At 40.1% G+C, this 26,766-nt stretch overlaps 1 protein-coding gene across 1 annotated transcript; it reads left to right on the top strand.

Annotated features, from left to right (window-relative positions):
* The first annotated feature begins 215 nt into the window (after nucleotides 1-215).
* Nucleotides 216-26,726, top strand: itga4 (integrin alpha 4). Its single transcript, XM_075479182.1, has 29 exons — nucleotides 216-587; nucleotides 1,847-2,053; nucleotides 2,626-2,744; nucleotides 3,028-3,128; nucleotides 4,476-4,608; nucleotides 5,324-5,391; nucleotides 5,721-5,853; nucleotides 11,355-11,440; nucleotides 11,555-11,617; nucleotides 11,699-11,839; nucleotides 12,059-12,167; nucleotides 13,790-13,884; nucleotides 14,504-14,594; nucleotides 14,679-14,724; nucleotides 14,995-15,149; nucleotides 15,327-15,481; nucleotides 15,591-15,743; nucleotides 16,383-16,459; nucleotides 17,916-18,057; nucleotides 18,702-18,803; nucleotides 19,498-19,574; nucleotides 19,793-19,882; nucleotides 20,077-20,164; nucleotides 21,946-22,053; nucleotides 22,285-22,410; nucleotides 22,851-22,976; nucleotides 24,587-24,685; nucleotides 24,820-24,939; nucleotides 25,304-26,726. The coding sequence occupies exons 2-29, from the start codon at nucleotides 1,860-1,862 to the stop codon at nucleotides 25,412-25,414; spliced, it is 3,108 nt and encodes a 1,035-aa protein (XP_075335297.1). The 5' UTR covers nucleotides 216-587; nucleotides 1,847-1,859; the 3' UTR covers nucleotides 25,415-26,726.
* Nucleotides 26,727-26,766: the final 40 nt, after the last annotated feature.

The following is a 26,766-nucleotide window of genomic DNA, read 5'->3' as shown; positions in this document are numbered from 1 at the left end:
AGTACAATGAGATTACAACCACACTTACTCCATTAACACTTGGGTGATAACTGAGGAGGAAACACCCCGAACACACAAGAGCGGGCACATACACGAACACGCGCACACACACACACACGGAGAAGGAGCCGCGTGCTCTCCTCGAGCCCTGAGTCTGGGCGGACTTTGCAGGGTTGGAGGGGAAAAGAGTTTAACACGCGCGCGCGCGCACACACATACGAAGACAGAGGGAGGGTCTCCGCGCGCTCAGTCAGCTCTGAGTTTCATTCAAACTCAAATTAAGTTTAGTTTTTACTGACTATTTCTTCTCGTTATTGTTACTTTATTTCAAACATAATTAGGGTTTTGCTCTGTTAAAAAAAAAGAAGCTCCGAGCCGAGCGCGCAACCTGCTCACGCACAAGACAGTTAACTGACCGAGAAGCAACAGGAGGTTTCACGTCGAAGTCACACCGGGAACGTGGACTGGGGCTTATTCGACAAACTTCATCTCTTTTTTAGTCCGCCCTATTCAGTACCGAGTGGACCCAGAATCTGACCCGGGAGAGCTGCTGTCTTACCCGAGAGAGGCTCCCAGCTGTTTGAGCGGTATGTAACCTCCGAAACTAAGACCGCTAGTCGATGAATAAATTTGTAGATGAGCAGAGAATAGATAAATACTCTTAAAAACGCTTACAAATCATTTTATCATTCGACAATTTTCTATTAAACTGCTTACCTCGAGAGTTTGTCAGGTTGAAAAATAAACTTTGAAGACGCTTGGTGTTAAACATTTGAAGAAAACAACTTCAATAATGACATTTGAACTGTAAACAAATGTGTGATAATTGCGATGGAGTGATGTATTAACCACAGAGTACAAATTCTCGTTTTGAAATGTTAACTCGTTATCAAACATTGAAAGTTCAGTCAACATGAACACTAGGATACACAAGCTGAGGCATCGAGCTAGTTCACTGGCATCAGTCATTTGATTAGCCTGTATCTGTGTTCACTTCTCAACATTTTCACGACTTATGATGTGTTCTCCTTCTAAGAGGAGCTGCAGCCCTGTTTTCTGCAGTCAGAATTAGAATGTGGATATAAACTTGCGTGGAAATCTCTGAGCACATCTGACAGTTTATTATTTTGGGAAATATGCTCTATTGCCTTTTGAAGCTTATTTTTAGATGATATGATTGGACACTTTGAGCTGTGCGGTAGATATTCAGGCAGGAGACGTCATAGCTTACCTCAGTATGAAGATTTACACCAGGGGAAACATGACAAACCGGCTTTGTCTATATAACTGCTGGCAAAACAGCAACTTGATTTGTTTCCCTTATTGAATATATCACAAGTGACTGAGTGAGCCTTGAGTAAGCTGCTAAGTATTTTTGAACAGTTTTGAGTATTTATGTTAAGTGATATCCACAATTTCGTTGTACCTTGGTGTGCAATGACAACAAAGTCTATTCCATTCTATTTATTGTCGAGATTTATGGGAAGCCTCATTCTTCTCTCATAGCAAGAAAGTTATTAAACACGATGCCCAATATATTCCTGAAAAAAAGAGATGTTCAATGTCTGACAGTTTATTTAATTCGTCACCCATGCTAGCTGGAGTTCTTACAGCGAGACACTCAAACAAAATCTGATTCATGAATTAGGAGTTTTCCAGTTTGTGTTATTCTTGGCAAATTTTCCGAATTTCAAGCTGAAGAAAGCTACTGTATTTGATACTTTCTGATCTTTAGAGTCTTGATGAAGTTGAGAACAATCTAAACAAACACCATAGACATTTGTGTGCATCTCATGTGTATTGATTGTAATTGATTGATCATAGTATTTTCCCTGTTTTTGTTCAGTTTGTCCTTCAGCATGGGCTACTTAGGGGACAGCGTGCAGGTGTTCTGCATCCCCGTCCTGGTCCCAGTTCTGGTTCAGATCCTGGTCCTGGTCTGTCCTGTCACAGGCTACAGTCTGGATCAGGAACACAGCATTGAGTTCAATGGCCCCTCCTCTTCCATGTTTGGATACTCAGTGCTTCTGCATCGCCATAATTCTCAAAACTGGTATGGATATAAACTTAACCATACATATATTTATTGGTTATTGATCCTCTGTCGATTTATAGTTTATTGTCTTTTAATTTTCAATTAATTAATCATTCATCCTTCTTTAGTCTCAACTGAACAGCTACTCCTTCCCAGTACTGTTTTCATTTTGATCCTCTGTTGAACTCTAAGACTTTATTATTGTTCATGCTGTACTGACATTAGTTTTCTGTAAGTTTGCAAGGTGACCTGATCTGCTGCTAATGTTGCATTTATTTGACGTAGATCATCTATGTGGAGGCTGAATCACATTTTGAAGCATGATTAATCTCCTCTGTCATGAACTTTGAGCTTTAAATGAAAAAATGGACTACTTTCTTACAGAGATGCAGACAGTTGTAAAGTTACATTCAATTAATTAGTTATTATATTAATTCTCTTTAAGTTGCACAGTGTGTGTGTGTGTGTGTGTCCACACACTAATTAGCCAATTCTTGCCAATGAGAGAAGCTCTTTGATGCTTCACACACAAGCACTCCATTCAGACAGAAAAACACATCCCTTTTCAACTGCTTCTCCTTCCCTCTCAGGTTGGTGGTTGGAGCTCCAGTAGCAAACATGTCCTCCAGTCCGTCTGTTCGATCTCCAGGAGCTGTTTTCCGCTGTGACATCACGACGGAGCCCCATCACTGCCACCATATGCCTGCTGGTCTGTGTGTTAAGTGTTTCCTCATCATTATTTCAGCAATATTCTGTCATTTCATGTATGGAAATCTTAAGATGAAGATTTTTCGTAAACACATGAAATATATCCTTACTTGCTTACTGTTGCATCACTGTATGTAATAAACCATTATGTTAGATATGCTCATACTGCCTAGAAAAGTGCAGTATGGGTCGATGAAAGTAATGTTTTACCAGCAGCGTGTTTTCCTGCTGGGAATTCTGTCATGTCAGCAGTGTGATCAGTTTGTTTGTGGATGTGTGTGCAGAAGTGTCAAACTGTGGCAAGACGTGTGAGGCTGAGAGTGATCACCAGTGGCTGGGCGTCAGTCTGTCCAGACAGCCTGCAGGAAACGGAGGGCATGTCCTGGTAAGGTGCACACATACTCTCTGTTACTGGTCATTGGGGCTGCATGTGTTTCTTCCCTCATGTATATTTTGATGATCAATGGCCACCTTTAAATGCTAAATTTGTGTTCTCGGTCATTTTTTACAACTCTTATCAATCTTTTTTCATGAATGTTCTGACAATTTAGTCTGTTGCAGACTTACTACATGAGACTGATTTCTGTCATTTTTTGCATACAGCTCAAGTTTTAATTGTCGCTGTGCTGCTGTCTTAAAAGCTACAGTGGCGGGATGAAACTGAAGAGACCAGCTCTGTTTGACATTAGTGAAAAACACTAAGCGTATCGCACTAAATTTAAGTTTGGCGAGCTGTGTCTTCTTCTACAGGCGTGTGTTAAACATCCTGGGTGGTAGTTGTAAGTTGTTTTTGCGGTGTGTTCATTTGCACTGCCAGGAGACCCAACAGGAAGTATTTTTGTCATGTTGGTTCCCCATATCGGTTTGTTGTATAAAAGCCATAAGAGCAGTGTGGACAGCCTCCCACTTGACAAGTACATGCCAGTCCAGCACTTTCACCTCTGGTGAGGTTTCAGAGGCGTATTAGGGGCGCATCACCTTTAACGCCCCACTTCCCCTCTGTACTTTTACACCAATGTGCACTGATGGTGCATCAGTCTTGCCTTTAACATGCTGTGTGAAAAGTTTAATTTTTACTAGCTGTCTGCACTGCTTTGGGCTTCTAGCTCTATTTTTAATTTTTCACATCTCTTTTTGTGGTAGAGCTGTACGGTGGCGTGGTAGTAGCACTGTTGCCTCACAGCAAAATGGTTCCCTATCTAAATCTCACATTTTCTTTATGGAGTTTGCATTTTCTCCTGTGCCAGTGTGGAACCTCTCTGGAAATTACTCTTACTCTTGTATTTCTCCAACATTCCAAAACGGTGTATGTTAGATTAAATGGCTATTTCAATTAGACAGTCGGGATAAATGTGCAGGGTTGTTTGTGCCATTTGTCTCATGGCACTGTGATGGACTGATGACCTGTTCAAATTATAGCTTTATCAGGAGCAGCACTATGATAATTGGAAAAACAACTTCTGAGAAGTTACATAAAATAAAGTTGCATTTTAAAACCATGGAGGCATTTCCTCATTGGAAGTTTTAACGGTACCAACTCTCTGCTTACTGTGTTCATCTCTATTGCTCAGCCAATAGTTAGTAGATATACAGCAGGGTCGCAAATGTTTGTCACACACACAGTCTCTGTCATGGGTCATGGGAGTAACAACACTCTGCTGCTAACGTGTGACTTAATAATGAGTCCTTGTCACATGTTGACTCGTGTTACATGCTGTATGTTTATACTCAGGCGTGTGCACACCGCTGGAAGAACGTCCACTACTCAAGAACAGACAGTCAGAGCAACAAGCTGCCCAACGGGGTCTGTTATCGCTATGGCAGTGACCTGAGACATTCCCAGCACATTATCCCCTGCTACAAAGGTATAAACATACACCAGTGTCATCCACAACTAACTCTCAGCCAAGGAGAAACACACAGGATGCAAAAATATTCTAACCTCCACAATACCTCTCTTGAATTTTGAGTGTAGCTTCCAGTATTGCAGCGTACAAGTAACTGCAGGAAATTTGGGAAAATAAATGATATTGGAACAGACTTTCTCTTACAACCAAATTATGTTAACATCATATCTTTACTTTTGACTACAGGAGGGTGGGAGGGCAACCTGAAGAAGTGGTCAGACATGCAATGCTAACATGCAATTCCATTGCTACTTAAGGGGTGTTCCTGGCAATTACGTTTCATTGTTGGTTGTTGTAAACTAAGACAGAAAGCAGAAAGCAAAGTTGCTGCAAATAAAGGGTGTCATGTAGGTTGGCCTACTGTGGTTCAGTTTAGCATTTTCTCCAAGTGCTTGTACTGAAGGCCTTTGTAGCTGCTAAATGTTGTTTGGGGTTGTTTGAGGGGTAATACTTGGTTTTAGAGCTAATTTATTTCTTGGCTCTAACATGAACTGTTTTCTAACCTGATAAAGATACACAAACCATGCCATACAAACATGTGTGTGTGTGTGTGTGTGTGTGTGTGTGTGTGTGTGTGTGAAACCAGCAGCTGTTAAACTGCGGAAGAGAAACATTTCTCTTCTTATTTGTTCGCTCGCCTTCACCTCTTAACCCCTCTGACTGTCTCTTACAGACCACCAGAAGAAGTTTGGTGAGGATTATGGATCATGTCAGGCGGGTATTTCCAACTTCCTGACGGAGGTCAGTAACAGCCTGGCTACAGACTTAGTTTATTCTTGTTTCTCTTCCCTGTTTATACCCGCAAAAATAATGTGATCCATTCAGTAGTGCATCTTGTTTTTAAATAGAGGAGCGTATAGAAGCCATCTGCTTTTTGCATGCTCTTGCTCATCATTTTGAAAGGTGGAAATTTATCTCTTTTTGAAAACCAAACAAAGTTTGTCAACTTGTTGACTCTACATTAAAGCAAGTTTTGTGATAGTTAGAAACATGTCACACTTTCAGTATGATAAAAGTAATAGAGCTTTGGTTATAGAATGCATCATACATTGAGGGTCTATCCTCCTCAGGACCTGATCATCATGGGAGCTCCAGGAACGTCTTATTGGATGGGTTCAGTTCTGGTCTTCAACACATCCAGTCAAGCGTTGTCAGCATATGTAGATGAAGGGACTGGAGTTGTCAGCTTTGGAAGCTACCTGGGTAACTATACACCCGCTACTGTAACTGTACTGCTAATGTAATACTATAGCTCATATGGTATTTTCCTGCGCCTGGACTTAACTAAGCTGGGATGATGTGTTTCCACTACAGTTGTACAGCTTGTATTCCTGACAATATTTTCACATATTTAGCAAAATTAACCTAATTTTCATAGTTTGTGTGCTGAAAGTATTACCTGAGTCTGTTGTTAAATAGTATTTTCTCTCATGCTGCAGTCACTTTTAAACAGGGGATATCTGAAATGGTCTTAAGTTGAATTGCACTCTTAAAGGGATAGTTCGCCTCTTTTGACATGAACCTGTTTGACATCCCATATTAGCAATATCATTTATTAAATTTGACTTACTCCCTCCTGCGTCCTGTGAGCCGAGTTCCGGCCTCGTTTTGGCGTTGACGAAGGTAGTCCGGCTAGTTGGCTGGGGCTTAAAAAATAAAGAGTTTTGCTTCTCAAAACAATATGCGTTCAAAAGAGTAATACATTCGCATCACAAAATCGTTCTCCAGAAAAAGTTAGACCTCACAATCGCTTAGCGCCATTTTCTTTCCCTTCATATCAATGCATACAGCCACCTGCCGATAGCCGCACCTGTTACGGTGTTTACTGCTCGGTCTGCACTTCGGTCTGCACGGTCTACACAGCCCGTAGTGATACGAAGGTCGAGAGAAAACAGCGCCAAGCGATTGTGAGGTCTGACTTTTTCTGGAGAACGATTTTGTGATGCGAATGTATTACTCTTTTGAACGCATATTGGTTTGAGAAGCAAAACTCTTTATTTTTGTGGCCCCAGCCAACTAGCCGGACTACCTTCGTCAACGCCAAAACGAGGCTGGAACTCGGCTCACAGGACGCAGCGGGGGGTAAGTCAAATTTAATAAATGATATTGCTAATATGGGATGTCATACAGGTTCATGTCAAAAGAGGCATGTCACATTTAATGCCTGCTGCATTCAAGCGGCATCAGGAACAACCAAAACTGTTTTTTTTATTGCCAGTCATTTTATAGAAAAGAAATGCACTGTTAGTTTTCAAGATTCTTTATTATCAGTTGAGATGCTTAAGACTTCTGTATATTATCTCACCCTGTGATATGTGCATGCACAAAAAAGTGAGGAAGTACGAAGTGTCTCTGTGAAAGCATTGTGTGATGACATAAAATCACACAACCACAGCTGTATTTAAATTTTTCTGTGAAAAGCCAAATGAAATGTGTCGCAGCAAACTGAAACTGAAAAAAGAAACGGTCGATGCACATGTAGGAAAACGGTCTTCTCTCAGCCCAGTGTGTCCTTTTACTACATTAATGTTCCAAACCATCAAAGAAACCAACCACAACCCCTAAAATCACACTTTCTCAACCCAGTTGTTTTTCCACACAACAGCATTGCTTACCAAACAAAAAGTAGAATTATAGCTTCATTTAGACAGCTCACTGGGTCTGTGTTTTCTTACACTGTTGCTCACCGTAATATTCCAAATGAATTTTGTGGCAAAATAGACTTGAACACATCCATATCTTACAGAATGGATCAGATGCACAGACCTTTTGAGATTCAACATAATGTCTTCTGCGCAGTAGAATAGGATGCAGGAAGATATTCAAACCCCACTTCTACTAAGACTCAACACTTTATTTGTCAATGGACAACACATTTACTTGCCGATTTAGGAGCCTTTTTTTTTTTTTTTTTTAAGAAAAAAGTTTGTGACATCTGCCTATCTGACCCTGAAAAACTCAGCTCTACTATGACAGCAAGACTTCTGGAGGTCCCTAAGCACATATGCAAAACAGTAATATGTCCGTCTGACCAAAACTGGACTTACATGTAAACCTGTTTTGTCTGAAATCGTACAAAATCAAGCTTCTAAAACTGAGCAAACACATCCAGGCTACGTGGTTGAAGATAATATCACTCTGCATTTATATAGTCGACTCGACTCAAGTGGCCTTAGAAGTCCCATCAGACTAAGTGTATATCAATGCAGAGGAGTTTCCAATAAGGCTGCTCTCAGAAATTTTGACTGAGACCTGGAATTAAAATGGATTGTTTGAGAGTTTGCACTAATTCATTTACAGAACATGCCTACAACTTTGAAGATGTGTTTTTTTTTGTTGTTGTTGTTGTGAAGCAAACAACAAATAGGACAAAATAACAGAAAACTTTAGCGTGCATAACTGTCCACCCCCCCTAAAGTCAGTACTTTGTAGAACCACCTTTGCGGCTATCACAGCTGCAAGTCGCTTTGGATAAGTCCCTATGAGCTTGCCACATCTTGCCACTGGGGTTTTCGCTTGTGAACAGCAATCTTCAAGTCTAACCACAGATTCTCAATTGGATTGAGGTCTGGACTTTTACGTGGCCATTCCAACACATTTAAATGTTTCCCCTTAAACCTCTCGAGTGTTGCTTTTAGCAGTGTGCTTCGGGTCATTGTACTGCTGGAAGGTGAGCCTCCGCCCCTGTCTCAAATCACAGGCAGACTGACACGGTCGCTCACATGCCTTTTTACAAACTCAAAACGTTCGGCTTTTTTCTGGCCATTCTTCCATAAAGCCCAGCTATATGGAGTGTACGGCTTATTGTGGTCCTATGGACAGATACTCCAGTGTTTGCTGTGGAACTCTGCAACTCATTCAGGGTTACCTTTGGTCTCTGTGCTGCCTCTCTGATTAATGCCCACCCGGTCTGTGAGTTTTTGCAGTTTCTCTCGGCAGGTTTGTTGTGGTACCATGTTCTTTCCATTTGAAGATGATGGATTCGATGGTGCTCTGGGGGATCATCAAAGATTTGGATTTTTTTTTATAACCCAACCCTGACTTGCATTTCTCAACAACTTTGTCCCGGACTTGTTTGGAGTGCTCCTTGGTCTTCATGGTGTGATGCCTCTTGCTTAGTGGTGTTGCAGCCTCTGGGGCCTCTTATACTGACAGATCATGTGACACTTAGATTGCACACAGTTGGACCTCGTTTCACTTTTGAAGGTAATTAGTTGCAGCAGAACTTTTTATGGGCTTCATAGCAAAGTGAAATATGCCAATTTTCAGTTTTTAATTAATTGATCAATTTTTAAAAAATAATTTTTTCTCATTTCACTTCACCAACTTAGACTATTTTGTAACGTAAAATAAGATTTAAAAACATTTAAATTAAAGGTTGGAATGTAACAAAATAGGTAAAAAGCCAAGGGGGTGAATACTTTTGCAAGGCACTGTATATATTACTCTGCTCTAATAAGATTCTTCTAACCGCAGCGTCATCTGACAAAATCTTCATTCATTAACCTAAAGACCTCGTCTGTGAAGTGATTTTGTCTATACTCACATGTACGATGATCTCTGACAGAGAAGGTTAGAAGCAGCAGAATGTATTGAACGTTTACTCACAGTCCACTGCATCACAGTCTCAGACACACTTCAGTCGATAACTCAATTCTGCTCCAGTGCATGTTTACTGGGACAAGCATAGTGGGCCAATTGAATGGCAGTGAGCTGTAACTGTACCTTGACTCAGTTGTGCATGTTACAGCACGAACAGGTTTAGACACTGAGAGTTTGTTGTGTAACAAACTGAGGAGACTCCTTTCAATTAACTTGGTGTGACTTTGGCAAGTAGAAAGGCATTGAAGGGAAATCCAGGGTCAAGACTTTATTGCGTAAAAGAGGAAAACAAAGATAAGGTTTTGTGAGGTTTCATGCATGCATCACTTATATGCTGAACAGGAAGCCACACAGAAAGGTGTTATGTTCTCACAGAGAAGTGTTTTTCTCGAGTCAAAGTATACATCTTCAAATTTCCGCAACAGACGAACAAACATGATAATACCACTGGTGTGTGGACAGATGTGTTTTGCAAAGACCCATGTAGGACTCAAGCATGGGGTCCTTGCGAGTATAATGTATCTGTTTTCATAGTAAGAAAGTATCACTCAGTCTCGAGGAGTCACTCTTTGTTTTAGCATAGTTTCCTTTCCATGAAATTCACCTCAGCCAAAACCGCTGCAATCTTAACCAAAACCCAAGCCATTACCAAATTTGGTCACACTATTTTAACTGACAGGGGAACTTCCATAACTGATATCATGTTTTGCCACTTTGTTTTACTACCCTTTACTGAAAATGTTTCATACTGTAAATTTGTATGGAAAACATTATTGAGTATTAGTACATTTGTGTTGAATAATATGTTATAGTAAGCAGGGGGTTGGCCAGAAACAGGGGAAACCAGAAAACATTTGGTTGTGAAAATGTAATGGATCCACCAACCAGCTCATTTAAATATCACTCATAAACAAATTATATAATGTTGTCTTGTTGCTCCTCGGTCACATAGGTGTTCGCTCCCCTGCTCAAAATCACACCAAAACGCTCTATTTTTCTAAGTGTAGGCTAACAGTTTTGTTAATTGTTGAAAGCACAGCTGAATTCTGGGTGGATTTGTGCATGCCCAAGACACGTGGTGTGAGCAGTATTGGAGCGGAACTGGAGCAATCGCTCCGGCCATTTGATAAAAACACACTCCGACTATATTTTTCACGCTCCGCTCCGTTCATATGCTCTGATGTGAATAAAAAAAGACAGATCGCTGGGAAGTTATGTGTCAACACACTTCTTGGGCAGGCACATTTATTTCCTGAAGTTTTGTTGTCTCTGTAAAGCTGGGTTTTTCACACAAAGTGGAATTTGTCACATTCGGTTTAACAAATACAACAAACTTTAGAAAAGACGTGTGGACCGGAGAAGTAAAGTATAGTTAAGTTGAAATATAAAGTTTTGAGTTTCAGTAAAAGTGTGGTTAGTTTGAGTCAACCAGTGGCTCATTCTTCTGTACAGGAGAGATTATGCTGAAACAACAGCGTGTATTATCCTAATTATGGAAGCCATGTGGACTTTTCTAGGAAACGAATAGAAATTAAATTATCCATCTCAGATGGAATGGATTACTTTGTAAATGTTGAATGAAGACAGCAGGACCGTTTAGCTTTCACCGTCTGACCTCGTGGCTCACCGTGAGGAAACGTGGAACTCAACTCACCCGATAGCTGGGAACGGTGAAACCAACTTCCCCCTTAAGAGGAAACTCTGAGACTGAGAGCCTGGAAGGGGGTGCTGGGGTGCTGGGGTGGGGTTTGGGCTATTGAAATGCTGCCAGCACTGGTGGCAGCAGTTAAAGTATTCTGCAGTACAACTTTCATGGCTGCAGTGTGCACAACAAAAGAAGTAACAGCGCTGTACTGATGCATTTCCTTTCTGACAGAACACACCTGCAACACAGCTCCAACTAAAGACTTTTTCAAATTAAAAACTTTAATTCTAAACAGACTGTTTCTATAAAATTAAACTCAATAGGAAATACATATTAAACTGTGGAATAAAACATAGTATTTCCCAGGTTGAGTAGAATGATTGAAACGAAAATTGTACATGAGATGAATACTTCAGTAAACACTTAAAACATGACACCGTATCCTGTTGCTGTTCAGGTTACTCTGTTGGAGCTGGCCACTTCCTGGGTCCTTCTACCATGGAAGTGGTAGGTGGAGCTCCACAATTTAACCAAAAGGGAAAGGTAGGAACAGAGAACTTGTCATCTGTGTATCAACTTCACTCGGTATTTGTGCTTTCAACAACAATGCAGTTCATCTCTCCCTTGTGATTATCAATCTGTGTCTGAACGTTGCAGGTCTATATTTTCACGTTGGACAACACAAAGCTGAAGGTTGTCTCCCAAGTGTCTGGAAAAGAAGTAAGAATCCATTTAGCATAAGCATCTTTGATTCATAACAGTGGAACAGTTAGCAACTGACTGACGTGTGTCTTTGTGTAGCTGGGATCTTACTTTGGCTCCAGTGTATGTGTGGTGGATCTGAACGCTGACGGTTTGTCAGACCTGTTGGTCGGTGCTCCCATGGCAACAGGCTCCACTCGAGAGGAAGGAAGAGTCCATGTGTACATCAATGAGGGGCAGGTAAGAACATAATCAAACTTGAACACTAACTCTTTTATTAGGATTAATCATGTGACTCTGCTGTCTGTTGCTGTGCTTAAATCCTTCCACAACAGTAGGATCCCTAAACTCCAGCAGATAAATGGAAATGTAGTACTCACAATTTTACTATTTTTCCTGGCTGTTCTGACATTTCTGTGTGACAAACATTTTGTCGGTTTCCTTACAAAATTGCCTCAGGCGAAGTTGGCGGAGGCGGATTTTCAGCTAAGTGGCAGCAATGCCTTTGCCGCTCGGTTTGGAGAGACCATTGCTGACCTGGGAGACCTGGATGATGATGGTTACCCAGGTAATTCCTGCATGTGCATAGTCTGACCTATCACTTTCTGTTAAATTGTGCACAAAACTGTCAGAAACACTTCTGCTTGGACCAGTGTAAAGGTATCAGCCAGTTATTTTGCTAACATTTCTGATATGCTGACATGATTCATAGCTCTGAGTTTTGGCTTTCAAAGCAAATGAAATGCAGCATAAATGCAATTGCAACAAAATATTATCAATCCAGGTTATATGTATAAAGATGCTATCTCTTTCACTCTTTGACTTGGTTTCTGACGTTACTAATGGCACCTGTATGGCTGCAGATAAAATGATTATTGATATCTCAAATGGTTCTGCGGTGCTGCTCCTCCAGATGTTAGAAATAACTTTTCTGCCTCAGGGCACCTCAGCAGTGGTAATTTGGGAGGTTTAAGTGTTGCTCTTTCACTCTCACCACAACTTCATCTAATAACTCATTTTTTCAGGAGTTTCACTGTGCCAAAAACATCAACCCGCCACCCAACAGCAGTTGTCACTTCCTGATAAGGAAGCGTTACCCTGACTTTAACTCACCACCCTTTACACATAGAAGAACCTGAATCTCATTTGTGTTTGTGTGTGTGTGTAAAGGGTGGAGTGTGTTATTAACTTCATTCAACAGTAATGACAAACTGTTGCTGCTCTGAAACTGAACATGCCCTGTAATCTGCCACAGCTAGATAAAAAGCTGTGTGTGTGCTTGTATCACTCACGTTGTTTGGACATATATGTTTACACTGTCACATGTGTGGACTCGTATCTGTTTTTTGGGGACAAAAAGCCACATGGTAATCATGATTTTCTGAATGAGGACTTTGTTTAGAATTAGGTTTAAGTTCTAGTTCAGGCAAGTTGATATAAAGTCCTCTGAAACAATGGAATAAGAACTCTGTATGTTTAAGCTGTGTGTGCGTTCCAGTGGCCTTCTCTTTGTTGAAAAAAGACTTTCAGACCTTCACATCTTCAAAAGACTGGTTAAATATTAAAGGACCAAGCTGGCATTTTCTCATGTTTGTGTACATTGTTTTAAATACTTTCATCCCACTGAACGTTTTCCAGCTGCACTGTACTTCTACTTTTAGAGATGATAAACGGTCCAAGCCACTTTCCAAAACACAGAGGAACCTTTAAATTTTCCAATAACTTGTGGATTTCTTAATTAGGAGACATTGATGGCCTGTGAAACCCTTTGCTTTGCAGATTGAAATATCTTAACTAGTTGACGTATTGTTGTGAATTATTTTACAGATGTATATGGTCCCTGAATGAATCCTTTTGGTTTTTGTTGAGACTGAGAATAGAGGTTGCGTCTCAACAGGCTGTTGTTGAATTTACATGAAATTTTGTTCTTGTCCCACTGTGAAATTGTTCGCCAAACCTTATTTTGTCCAACAAAGCAGTTGAATAAGCAATTCAAAGCCAGCTTCAGCTTTACTGTCTCTTTTCATCAGCTCCATATAGAAAAGACATTGAATTGACTGGTGTATTCCTGTCAATTAAGCTGTCACATGTATCATTAAATGTTGAGACTTGGGACAAGAGACAGCAAGAGTCTTCACAAATACGGTAACACATTCTTTTGTGTGCGTGTGTATGATTGTGTGCGTGTAGATGTGGCGGTTGGTGCCCCACAGGAAGATGATCTGAAAGGCGCCATCTACATCTACAATGGCAGGAAGGAGGGCATTTCACAAACTCCGTCCCAGGTACAAACATCAACACCGATTAAGAACAGTGGAATTCACGTTTACACAATACTGTGTGCTTAATCCAATAACACTGAAACAATTGAAAGTTTTGTTGAACACACTATTTCAAATGTAGACAGCTGGTAATTAAACCTTTCTTGGATATCAACATTTTAGATATCGCACTTAACTGACAAGGTCCACTTACTGTTTGTGCACTTATTTTTACCTTCACATTAAACATTGACTGCAGCAAATTTGAAGACATGTTTACAACAACATATTTTTTGTTGCTCCTGTATGTCACAGGATAAATCAAAGTAAGACAAATGGAGACTCAGGTCAATCATAAACCAGTACTCTTTAACAATTAAAGAGCAAACAGTGAAGTTTTGTATAAAAATGAAAAGGTTAATCTGTTAGTCTTGATGGATTTTTATGCACTTCTAGGTAGATTAGGTTTATTTTTGCAGTACACCATATTGAAAGTTTTATTGAGAACCCTAAAAGTTACTAGTACCTGAAGCTATCCAGATAACACTGGAATTGGTAGAATAGCGTAATTAAGTAAGAAGTGCCACTTATTTGAAAAAGTCTTGTATTGTGATGTTCACATGATGTGTTTGTGATGCTTCAGAGGATTACGGGATCCTCTCTCGGTCGTGACCTGAGGATGTTCGGACAGTCGCTGAGCTCTGGCATTGACATAGATGCTAATGGCTATCCGGGTAAATGATTTATTCAGTCACAGCTTCTACTGTATTGTACATTTCTGAAAGTAGTTTAAGTACATTTAAACTATGTCTCTACAGATGTGGCAGTGGGTGCGTTCCTCTCAGACTCAGCTGTGGTTCTCAGGTAAATCTACAATGCAGCTTCCTCATCAAAACACATTTTCAGCCTAAGTGTTATCTACTTTCAGGCAGGTGTACAAAAAGGAAGCGTCTTTGTTTTATGTCTAGGCTACTGCAGGAATACAGGGCATACTACTAATACTACAGCTACTAAATGTCTCCCAAATTTGGCTCAAAATATTGTGACGGTCATAATAAAATCCAACTCATACTGTAGCACTGTACTGAAGCCCAGTTAACATGTTGTAACAGTTCTTCTGATTGTACCCTGCAGGACCCGTCCAGTGATTCAGGTGAAGGCATCTTTAACTCTGCCCAATCACATTGACCAGCAGGTGGCACTGTGCCGAGAACATTCGACTCAAACTGTCTGCTTCAACGTTACCATCTGCTTCAATGTCGCGTCCAGACGCTACAGAGGAGCAATAGGTACTTTGAACCCTGATATTGCTAAGACTGAAGTTCCTGTTTGTTAAAGTATACGATTTTTTAGCTATTTTGTGTTGATAAAGTTTCTAACTTACTGTTCTTGAACAACCTAAAATGCAGTTTACTATGATAATGGTGATGAAGATGTAAGGATTTTCTTCTTTTTTTAATCCTTAGAGCTTCAGTATGATTTGACCTCTGATATCCTCCATAAACCGTCTTTCCCTCATCGCTTCTATTTCCACGGTAACGGGTCGTCGAATAGCACAAGGGGGCGTGTGAGAGCACGGCACGGCCATCTCACTTGTGTAACACACGTGGCTTACCAAAGGGTAATACCTTTAGACACAAGCAAACAAAAAGTGAATAACACACAGGATGAGCTTTGGATACACCAACATGTTTTTTTCTCTCCTCTGTACCTCTTTATTCCATCTACAGAAGGATGTCATGGATATTTATACTCCGGTTAAGTTTGAGGTTTCATACGGTCTCAGAGAAACAAGCGCCCAGAGAGTCTCCTCCAAAGGCTTTCCTCCATTAAAACCAATTCTGCAGCAGAGCGCGGGACACCGTAACACCATCACCAACCAGGTACCAGCTAATGTAACACAGCGACACAGAGCTTTTTATGGATTGTAAGCACAGTTTTAAATTCACAGCCAGAACGTTGCACTGATAAAATACACCGTCAGTACAAGCCCACACTGAACTGTTTATATTATATTTATAATACTTTATGAATATGCATAATTTGCATATATGATATATAATATGCAGAAATTTGTAACTGTGATCAGCTAAGAAAAATGTCAAAATATACCAATAGTTAATTAATTATTATCACAGTCAGATCTGTCTGTCGGTCAAAAATTGTATCCGATTCAAACTGAATCTGATCTGAGGCCTGTGAGATCCAATGAGAGCACCCTCCTCCTGTGTTTCCAGCTGCAACGACTCATCTGCAGCACATTAACTAACATCCTGCTCCTGTGTGTCCACCCCATGTCCCCCTGCCTCATAAAAACAGGGCAGGAACAATTAACGAGAAGGAATTCACAGCTGGAGTTAGTCATGAGGTCATTATTATTAATCATCTGTAACTGTGAGGTCAGGAGTCAGAGGTCATGGGAGCCTTTGCATTTGTAATGCCATCAATGAGGGGAATTATGACTGCTGTAATCATTCATTATCATTGGTGTCATAAACCTTCTGCTTCTTTCGCCCTGTCAGACTCAGTTTGCCCGTTCGTGCTTTCTGGTGAACTGCTCAACAAACGTGCAGCTGTCAAGTCAACTAGTGTTGCCACAGTAAGAAAACACACACACACCCACACAACACACACACAGCAGGAATTCTGTGTGAAACCCAAAGAAAAAGACAAAGAGGAATATACTAAAACAAGAGCAAATCTGTATTTTATTTGTTAAAAAATATTAGTCACACATAGATCAGTGCCATGATGGCCTCACTTTAGCTGTGTTTTGTGTACGTAAGTTAAACAAGACGAGCTATTTATGTCTCTAATAATAAAAAAACAAGAGGGTTTTTTCCCTCACAACACATGAACCTAATTAGGTGCAGCCCCACTGAGGAGGACTTATTTACAACGTCAGCCAGCATTTTTGCTGTTATCTTGATTCCAGCGAGACCGTGCTGACTTTTTTTTTTATATCTTTGTTGAACGAGGTATGACAAAAAACAAGCATACAGTGTACAACAGTATAGACTGAATCAAAAGTTAAGTATTAGTGTGCATATTGACATTTTTTTCTTTAAAAGAAAGAGATGAAAACATGAATCTGATGTCACAGAGTTGAGAATAGAGCTGGAGTAGGAGTGCAGTCTCTGAGTGCATTTTGCATTTGCAAAAACTTTGAAATCTTCCTCCTTTTTGCATAAAAGTAAAAGAAAACGAATGCACATTTCTGACGTAACAAGGATGTTGCTCACATAACTAAACACTTGATCAGCTTTTTCATGCTTTGGAGAGTAAACATGGGCAGTAAGACATGAAAGTATAACCACAGTGTTCCAATTTGAAAAGAATCTCTATTATCCCCTCATATCACACTCAACTGATTTTGTTTCTGCCTTTAAACTAGAAGTTTTGTTTGTGGTTATTTACTAGACATGCAAAAGCCTACTCAGCAAATTGGCGATGACTTAACACAGCCTAGTTAATTGCTAGAAGCCATGTAATGGCAACTAGCCTATAATCTATCAAGCATCATTTTAAAAGTCAGTTTAAATTAACTGCATAACTAAAAGTTCAATGGTGAAAGTTAAATCTAACAAGGAGTAACCACTAAGCCAATGCTAGAGCAGATGGAGTAACTTTGCTAAATTATTGTAAACCTTTTCTACCTTTGCTGCACCACAAATATATTTACATATAAGCTACTTTCTGCACAGACACTAGCTCTGAACCTTCACTGCTCTATAGGCTTGGTGTTCTTTGTTTAGTAACAAAGGAGTAGACGTCCAGCTTTGAACAAGTACACCATCGACAGATCCTGTCGAGGACTCTGTCCGTGATATGACAACCTCCTTAGGGTACAGCAGAATAAAACTGAGGACTCCCTCTGCAGTGATGGAAACTAAAGAAATCAATTTGCGGGAAAAGCTGTAACAGAATGTTGACAGTGTCATTATCGAAAACAAAAACTGAAGTAATAATTTCTCGAAACTCAAGAAAGGGTTTTCACACATACACTTCATGTTGACTCTGACTATAGCATCAGTGATCTTGTTGTTGATTATCAGAAAGCAGAAGTTCTTTGCTCTGGGCTCTGGACAAACCATCATACTGAAAACCTTGCTGCTGAACTCTGGAGATGATGCCTTCCTGCCTCGACTGACCCTTCGGTTTCCCAGCCACATCCACTACATCAAAGTGTTGCAGAACGTGAGTTTATCTCATGCAGATATGGCAGTAAAAGACAGGTTAATTTCAGAATTTAAGATTTCCCTCCTGGTTAATCAGGTGACACATAATTATGTGCTAATGTTAACAGCAACGAGGCCTCACACGGATGTTTTTAGAAATACAACAGAAGATCAGCTTCTATGATGATAATAATGACAAGATGATAATGTTTCTACTAAACTATGAGTGAGTAGTCTGTTTTCCCATCACATCATGGAAATGCTTGATCTGAGCAGAACACAGCAATGTTTCTTGTAAGCCCCATATGTAAAATAAATGCTCTCACAAACAAATAAAATTACATTATTATTTGACATATTTGATGATCACAATCAGCGTGAACCTCTGACAAATATAGTCTTTTTCATAGCAGCAGTCATTTATTTGTCTTTGACACAGTTGTAAGTGAGGGATAACCATCGATGAAGCCGTTATCAGTGACATGAAATTATGATTACATGCTGCGTAATATCCTGTGAATCTCCACTGCAGCCTGAATCAGGCAGGGCGGATTCTGCTCCTAACAATCAGAAATGTAACGTGAAACTAACAGCGCATATACCGCTACAACTTTTAACTACACCAGTAACTCATTGACTTCCTGTGTGCATCTGTGCGAGCAGCAGGACAACGTGGTCAGTTGTGATGTCACAGAGGAGGTCAACTCTACAGAGGTGAGCGTTGACTGCAGCGTCACCAGCCACGTCCTTCCAGCCCACTCCCAAGTAAGCCTCATAACATCACACACTCTTATTTAAATAGTGTATTTAAATCAAGTTTTACAACAACAATCAAAGAACTCTACAAGCACACCATCTGCACATCAGTACAGCACTGTTTTGAGCGAAGTGGTAACATTACATATGTAGCTCCTCATCTTTATCATGGCTGTTGAGTTCGTATAGGGTTGATATAGTGTGTTGAAAATAACACATCTAAAAATACTGACCTTGTGATCTACATAAGGCTACATGTACACCATTAAAACCATTTCCTCTGAAAAGAGTCACAAATTTGTGTCAACCTCACTGTGGCCTCACTGTTGTGCAAATAAGAAAAGCCCCAGGAATTTATACCAAAATGATTAATCAATATCTGGTAACGATGAATAAACTTAACACATTCTGGAGGTCAAAACCAGTGCACCTTTCTGTTCTCCTTTTTTTTTTTGTTGGCTTGGTTTTCTTTGACCCAGAACGAAGATTGCAATAGATTGCAATTGGTTGAACTATCGCAATTTCCTGCAGAAGAAAGGCAGTGCAGCAAATGTGAGAAAGAAAATTCTTCGACATATAAAAAGAATGAAGATATAAGCATCTACGCGAAAGAGAGGAACTCCTAGAATGTCACTGATAGCTTTAAAACCCTCAATGATTCAAACAAAATAGAAGAAAACGGAATCTTTCTTTTTTCTTGCAGCTGAACGTCAGCTTCCTGTTTGATGTCAACCAGAACAGCACACCTGGTGACATCGTCATTCACATCAACACCAGCAGGTAAACAGTTTTACTAAAGTCAAAGTAAGGAAGCTTTCACAGTAACACTGACTTGAATATCAAAAGCTACAATATTTTTTGTGAGGACTGTTTTTTTATCCACAGGGTAATGTTACTGTTTCAGTTTAATTCGAAAGTTCCGTCAGAAACATGTTGTTTCTGACGAGGCGTTTGCAAGTTAACTGTGTGACGATGCCCTAAATCTGTTTCTTCTGCAGTGATAACTATGAGATGGAGGAGTATCTCCATGACAATGTGATGAGGCTCATCCTTCCGCTCAAATATGGAGTCAGTGTCAACATCCATAGGTCAGTCGGCATAAATAAACTTGACCTAATTTATGATTTTGATATAATTGACGTATTGTGTACTTTTAAAAAAAACCAAAAGCAACATCGTTAGATAGATCAGAGGTAGAAGTAAGATAAAATGTCAGAAAATTTCAATTCAGAAATAGAGATAAACATGCAGCCACCATTAATGTCTGTCTCTGTGTTTGCAGTTTTGTGACTCCCACCTCTTTTGTATTTGGAGATGAAGACTCAATTTCAACTAACTGCTACACTGAAAAATTCAACTACACCTACAGGGTAGGTTTATGTGGTTCACATGCTCACAAAGCTGAGAAGATGTCAACTTTAATTAGTCTGAAGAAGACAAATGTTAGTGGACAAAGTTCTTGTTCGTACAGCACTTTTTTAAAATAAAATAAAATAAAAAATAAAAATCTAATTTATTTGTATAGCACATTTCATGTACAAACAATTCAAAGTGCTTTACATAAAATAAAAGCATTGCAGCAGGGAGTGGAAGAAGCATTAAAAATCCATAAAAGAATATAAAGAGAAACAAATAAAATCATTTAAATGAATTTAAAAACAAGCAACAGTCCGGATAAGTTAAAAGTTAAAAGATAGCGTGCAGATTTCATGCATAGAAACATGAGAAAAGAAATGCTTTTAACCTGGATTTAAAAATGTCTACATTTGGTGAAAGTTTAATCTCCACTGGCAGTTTGTTCCACTTGTTGGCAGCAGAACAGCTAAATGCTGCTTCTCCATGTTTAGTCTGGACTCTGGACTGGACCAGCTGGCCTGAGGCCTTGGATCTAAGACCAAACTAAGTCTGTTACATTAAAAGCAATTAATGTTGCTACAAAGCAGATAATTTAAGGAGACTAAATCAATCTTTACATTCAGTTTAAGTAAACCTTGAAGCACCTGTATGCACTATTAACCAACAGATCAGTGCCACAGCAGACAGTTTTACTTCTTGGAAAAAGAAAAGTCAAATCTTTCTTAATTTCTCTTTGTCAGGGAGACTAGTTTTGGTTGTCTTCTTGATGTCACTATGATGCAAAGCTTATCAACCCAAAATGACTGGAAATGCATTTGATTCTAGTTGTATGACATTTTAAAAGTTTAAAAGTACAAGAAATTTGATAGAAAGTTCTGTGGAAACAAGACTTCTGTGCTCCATTCAAGCATCCCAGTGAGTAACCATCTCAGCTTGAGCTATCATGCAGTATCAAAACCCTGAAACTGAGGCATCTTAATGTAGTCCAGCCAGTAGTGCAAACAACATTAATTTGTTTGCTCTGACTTTTACCACTTCCTCTCCTATTATCTGTTCAAACGACGCAAACTGTCAGGGCAGTGCTGATCTTTTGGGGTAAATGAGAGCGGAGCTAAAACAGATATGTTGCTCATATCTGTTTCCACGACCATTTTTACATAGCTCTCTTAAGTCAGTTTAAAAACTGCTGGTTTGCAGACTGTCATAAAAATAACTAACTCCCATTTGGTCTGAAAATCAAGGCAAACATTTGCTTTACACTTTGCTGTTTGCGGTTCGTAAATGTCAGAAACTTTGCCCTTGATTGTCAGAACGTCAGTCATAATTCAGTCAGTGTGTAAGAGTTCAGTTCCTCCGTTTTTTTTGGAGAGACAGTCTGTTCTAACTTAATTGGATCCAGATGAAATGCAGTGAAATGCTTTCCACGGAGAAGGGGAACAGTTGAAGGAAGAGCACAGGTAGAAATTTGAGTTTAAGTTGGATCAGCAGCTCCTCTGTCCAACATCTGAGCAGGTGTTCACATATCTTTAGATTTAGTGTTAACTCCTTATTATTATAGACGTCCATCACAAATAAACGCACACAACTTTACCATCAAGTTTTTCTTCAAGTCATCTACATGTCCACTGCAAACAGAAACACCTAAAAAAATGAACGCATTCAGCACACGTCCAGCTGGCAAAAATACGAAGAAAGACGTCATAAAACTATCAGCACTCATTGCTTGTGTCAGACATTTTAAAGCCCTGAACTAATTTGATACTTCTGGTTTTCCTGATGTTTTGTCTGCCTGCAGGTGTTAAACTCTGGTCCCAGCATGTCAACGGATACGGTGGTTGACATTATGCTGCCAAAGATCCTTGCACCTTACTCGCACAGACTTCTGAAGGTGGTCGACTGGCAGGTACAGCCACACTAGCAGCAGCGGCAGTATTGTCTGTGTGGTTCATCACACACCAGGGGGGCTGAGGTGGAAAAAAAACAATCCACAAAAACTTCAAGGAAATAGCTTGAGTATCACGTTGGAAGATGTGATATTAGTTGGGGTTTTGTTTGCTGTTATAGTTGACAAAACAAGTTAAACACAAGTGAAAGCGTAAATCATGTTGTCGTGTGTTTTTTTTCTTCTCCGCAGTCGTCACATGGCGCGTGCTCAATCAGCGGCACGACTGTTTCAACCATCGAGGACTGTGACGTTCCTCAAGCTTCCTTCATCAAACAGCTCGTCTTTTTTTTCTCTGAAACCTCCACCCGCAGAATGGTACACAAACACACACTTCCAGAAGTTGTTTTTTTTTTCTTCAGAAACACATTATTAGAGACATTAGAGACAAAAAATGAGAACAACTCTGTGTCCTTTACGAGAGGTCATCTAAAAGCGCAGGAAAGCACTGCTGTGTCAGAGAAAACTATGTTCTCATACCACTAAAGTAAAAGTTGAGGTTCAGGTCTTTATACCCTGGTCATTAAACTTAAACCAAATTTTATGACAGTGGCAGCAGTGAAGAAATTTCGGTTGAACACAGCCCCATCTCATGGTGGCGCTATATGAAACATCAGGGAAGTCAGTAGGATTCATGATCAGAGGCTGTAACTTCATTTTGCACAGATGACATCGATCTGTGGGGGGAGATGTTGTGGTCAACATTCTGGACTACACACTGATTTCAAGTGGATGAATTGGTTTATGTGTGTGTGCAGTTTTGTAGCCGCGAAGATGTGCTGTGTGAGCGATTGGTGTGTCGTCTCGGTAACCTGGATGCAGGGAGAGTTGCTACCATCCAACTGGAGATCAGCCTAAACCCTGCTGTGCTGCTGCAAGCTCCGGTAACACATACAGATACACACACGCACACACACACGCACACGCACGCACACACACACACACACACACACACACACACACACACACACACACACACTCACACACACTCAGCAGTCAGTGGCTTAATCAGAACTGCTGTGACACAGACCGCTACAGGAGATCCTTCCTTCATTTGTAATAAAAACATGGATTACAAGGGAAAAAAATATAGTCTACAGTGGCACTGCCTTCAGCCCTGACTGCTGTATTCTCTCTTCTCTCTCTCTTCTCACGACTTCTGTTGCCCCGAGCTGCTACCTGGGCTCGGGGCGACAGACCCTGTCAAACAGTCACTTTATTCTCAAGAAATTCAACTTGTCAGAGGCGCTAGCGTAGCTCACTCGCTTCGCTGGCTGGCTTGTATTGATAGTTGCACATTTAAAGCGATTAAGATTAATAACTAAACAACTTCTTATAGGGGATTAAGTAGCCAAACATGAGATGTTTCACTTACTGTCGTTGCTGGAAGCCATGCTGCACTGACTGAAATTCACATGCATATAGCGCAGTTTGAATGGCTTAATGTGATTGGCTTATGAGTAAATCGTCTCCCACGTTGGGTGTGTTCTTATGATTGGCTGAAACAAAGAAGATATCTGATTGGTTGCAGATCATTCTGTGTTTAAAAAAAAGACATTTGTGGGTCGATGCAAGTCAGGGGAGCCTCAAAAATGACACACAAATGCAGCGAAGTCCACAGACCAGAAGCCGGTTGTAAATCAAGTTATATTTGTGTGTGCATCCGAAATACATGTGTGAATCTTGTCCTGCACATTTGTGAAAATTGAGACTGACTTAGCTCCATGGTTGTTTACAGGTGCAGTGGTTTTCAGAATAAGACTTTTTTCTTATTAAACTAATTTCTACGAGTTGGTAGTTTCACATAGTATTAAGGCATATTAGGCACTGAATATGTAACTGGCTGCAGCTGGCTTCACTACTTGAAGAAGTGTCCTTATGTTATTAAGACATTAAGACCCATATTTAGTGTTCCCTCCTTCCTCTCATACATCTGCTCCTCATCATTTCATGCTATCATAACTTCTGAATGACAGAATGTTAACGTGAGGTGTGTTTAATTATTCTTCATCTGCACAGTTGGAATAAAAATGTCTGATTTGATTTTGCCAAATAGCTGAATTCTTAGGAATCCATCTTGCCAGGCTTCGAGATGTCAGCTCGTGGCCAGAACTAAAAAGTTTGAACCAATCAGAATCCTACACTGGCAGTTGTGGGTGGGTCTCAGGTGTGGCTCCTGTTCACTGAGTGATACATGCGGTTCCACTTGGTTCTTATATTTGATTAAAGCTTGCTTCTCAGATGGTTCTGTGTAACAAACTATTTGGCGCCTCGGGTTCGGTCAGATTAGTATCCAGGTTCGTAACCGGGAGGAATAAAACAAAATCTTTATATTCTGATCTGGTATGAGAATGATCTCAAGAAGTTAAATGTACCTTTAATCTTGCAGTACGGTAACCTGATTGCTTAATCACAGAGTGGGCAATGGCACGAATATGAGTTTGGCAGTAGCTGTAACTGGGCGTAAAACACCTGTTGTCTGTCTGCGTCTCAGGGTCGTCATGGCATCATGAAGTTTGAGAGCACAGCAGTGATGTCACATCCAAGAGAAGATCCTCACACCGTCCTCATCCAGGGTCAACCTGTCGCACAGGTAAAACACCCTGCAGCGACTCAGACTTATCAGTGTGTTTTAGTCTCTCCCTCTGCATTGTCTTACCTCCTATAAAGCCTCATCGAGGGTTGTGGTGTCTTACTATATAAACATGTCATGTGGCAAATTTCCAGGTGGTTGTGGAAGCTGTTTTTACCCCGAAACCCTCAACAGCGGTGAAGATCTTCATCATTGTTGTCAGTTTAATTATAGGATTGGTAATCCTGGCAGCTCTCATCTGGTGTCTGTGGAAGGTAAATATATATATATATACATATATATACATATATGTATGTATTTATATTTCAACATCTTAACATCAATTAGTTTTTCTGCAGGTATGTTTTCTGTTGATTGTGAATGAACCATAAGAACCTTGGATTATTTGTTTTGCTCTATTGTGTCAACTGCTTCGATTGGAGCTGCCATCCTGACATTGCACACTTTCAACTGACTTTATGCAAACAACTACTATAATCTTTTAACTACTAAAAAAAATGACAAAGAAACAAGTCATTTTAAGTTGTGGGTGCTTTCAGTTAGAGAAAAAAAAAAAAACCTTTAGTAAACTTCTTTTGTTTTTAGAATCAACCCCTGCTTCATGTCTCTGATTTACAGGCTGGTTTCTTTAAGAGAACTTACCAGAAGGAGGAGATGGAGGAGTTCAAGGCAGTTCGAGACAGCTGGGACTTTGTTTCAAAAGTGGACAAAAGAGAGAGCACTTCCTAACCTCAACTGCTGCATCTTGCTGTGACCTCTGAACATTAGGCGGCACTCACACTGGGACTGTGTAACAGTTTTGAAATGCGGTTTAGTGCTGTGTAATACAGGTGAACATCATTCACTCAGAAGGTTGGAGAGCCACCGAAGATCACACCTGAAACTGACCGTGGACTATTTTGCCTGATGTGCCTTCACAAAGAACGGACTCGTTTAAAGATTTAAAAAAAAAAAAAAAAAAAAAGACTGCAGCAATGGATGGATGGAAGTTGTCGAATCTGGACCAATCAGAAGGCCTTGGGGCTTTCTGGGATGTGGATTTGACCTGAAGAGAAACAAACCGAAGGAAGCAACTTTCAGGTGATCTCGGGGTGGAAACCTCACTTCTGATTGACTCAGAACTCTAGTCTGTGTAGATTGTCTGTTGTGTTTACCTGCTCACCGGCAGCCACAGAGCCACACATACCGGTCGCGTTACGTCAGTTGACATCTTTAGGCCACACTGGTTGTCGTCCACACAGAAGAAGGTAATGGCTGAAGGGTTGTGCAGGTAAAGGAATAAAACACGACTGATGTGCTCTGAAGGTGAATGCAGCCTCGTGCTGGGAATTGCAACACTGCTTTTTTTGCCCTTTAGCCTGTTTTCTCTTGAGAATTTGTTTGCGTTTCCCCTAAACGCCCGACGACACCATCCATTAAACTCAGGAATTTCAAGGCACAATTTGCTCGCGACAAGTGCACATTATTTCCATATTTTATGCATTAAAAAAAAAACTGCCTTGGCATCGCTGATGACTGCTAATTATGTCACAAAACATCTAGACTCCCAGTTGTGTAGGAATAATTCTAAAGAAAACACACTTGAATCCTGACCCCCACCCACAGGCAGGAGGGTGAGAAGACTGACCAAATCAGAAAAGGTCTGATTCTTGGGAAGCTTCATCCATGAAGTCCACACAAATAATGATTTTTTAAATTTTTTATTTAATTTATAAGGTGCTTTTCAAGATCTGTGAAAGTCTGTGAAAGTGCTGAAAAAGATGCATTAGACGGAGGGTTGAATTATGGATGACTACTTGAAATCAGCATGAAAAAAAAGGTTTAATAAAATGTGTTCAGATCAGTGTTCTTCTTGCATTCTGTGAATGTAAACTGTTAGAACAGCTTATACCCATCCCTTTTGTTTAAGTAACAGAAAGTACACATCACAAAGACAAATATTTTCATAAATGACTTTGTTTTTATAAGAATTTGTTCTGCACTGGAGAGTCACACTGCTTTTTCAAATACTTTTCTATTAAAAGATTTTCTATTTAAACAACTTGGTGTTTTTGTTATTATTATGATCAAAACATCGTCAG

Source organism: Odontesthes bonariensis, chromosome 12 (assembly GCF_027942865.1).
Source record: "Odontesthes bonariensis isolate fOdoBon6 chromosome 12, fOdoBon6.hap1, whole genome shotgun sequence".
NCBI classification, from domain to species: Eukaryota; Metazoa; Chordata; class Actinopteri; order Atheriniformes; family Atherinopsidae; genus Odontesthes; species Odontesthes bonariensis.
The sequence above is the reverse complement of the archived record's forward strand: the minus strand, read 5'-3'. Positions and strand labels throughout refer to the sequence as shown.

What these genes read in the sequence shown, in the direction of transcription:
- itga4 (XM_075479182.1), top strand. Translation starts at nt 1,860, where the DNA reads ATGGGCTACTTAGGGGACAGCGTGCAGGTGTTCTGCATCCCCGTCCTG. An exon ending in CACACGTGGCTTACCAAAGG is followed by an intron (nt 15,482 to 15,590) that starts GTAATACCTTTA and finishes TTCCATCTACAG; the next exon opens with AAGGATGTCATGGATATTTA. An exon ending in AATTCAACTACACCTACAGG is followed by an intron (nt 20,165 to 21,945) that starts GTAGGTTTATGT and finishes GTCTGCCTGCAG; the next exon opens with GTGTTAAACTCTGGTCCCAG.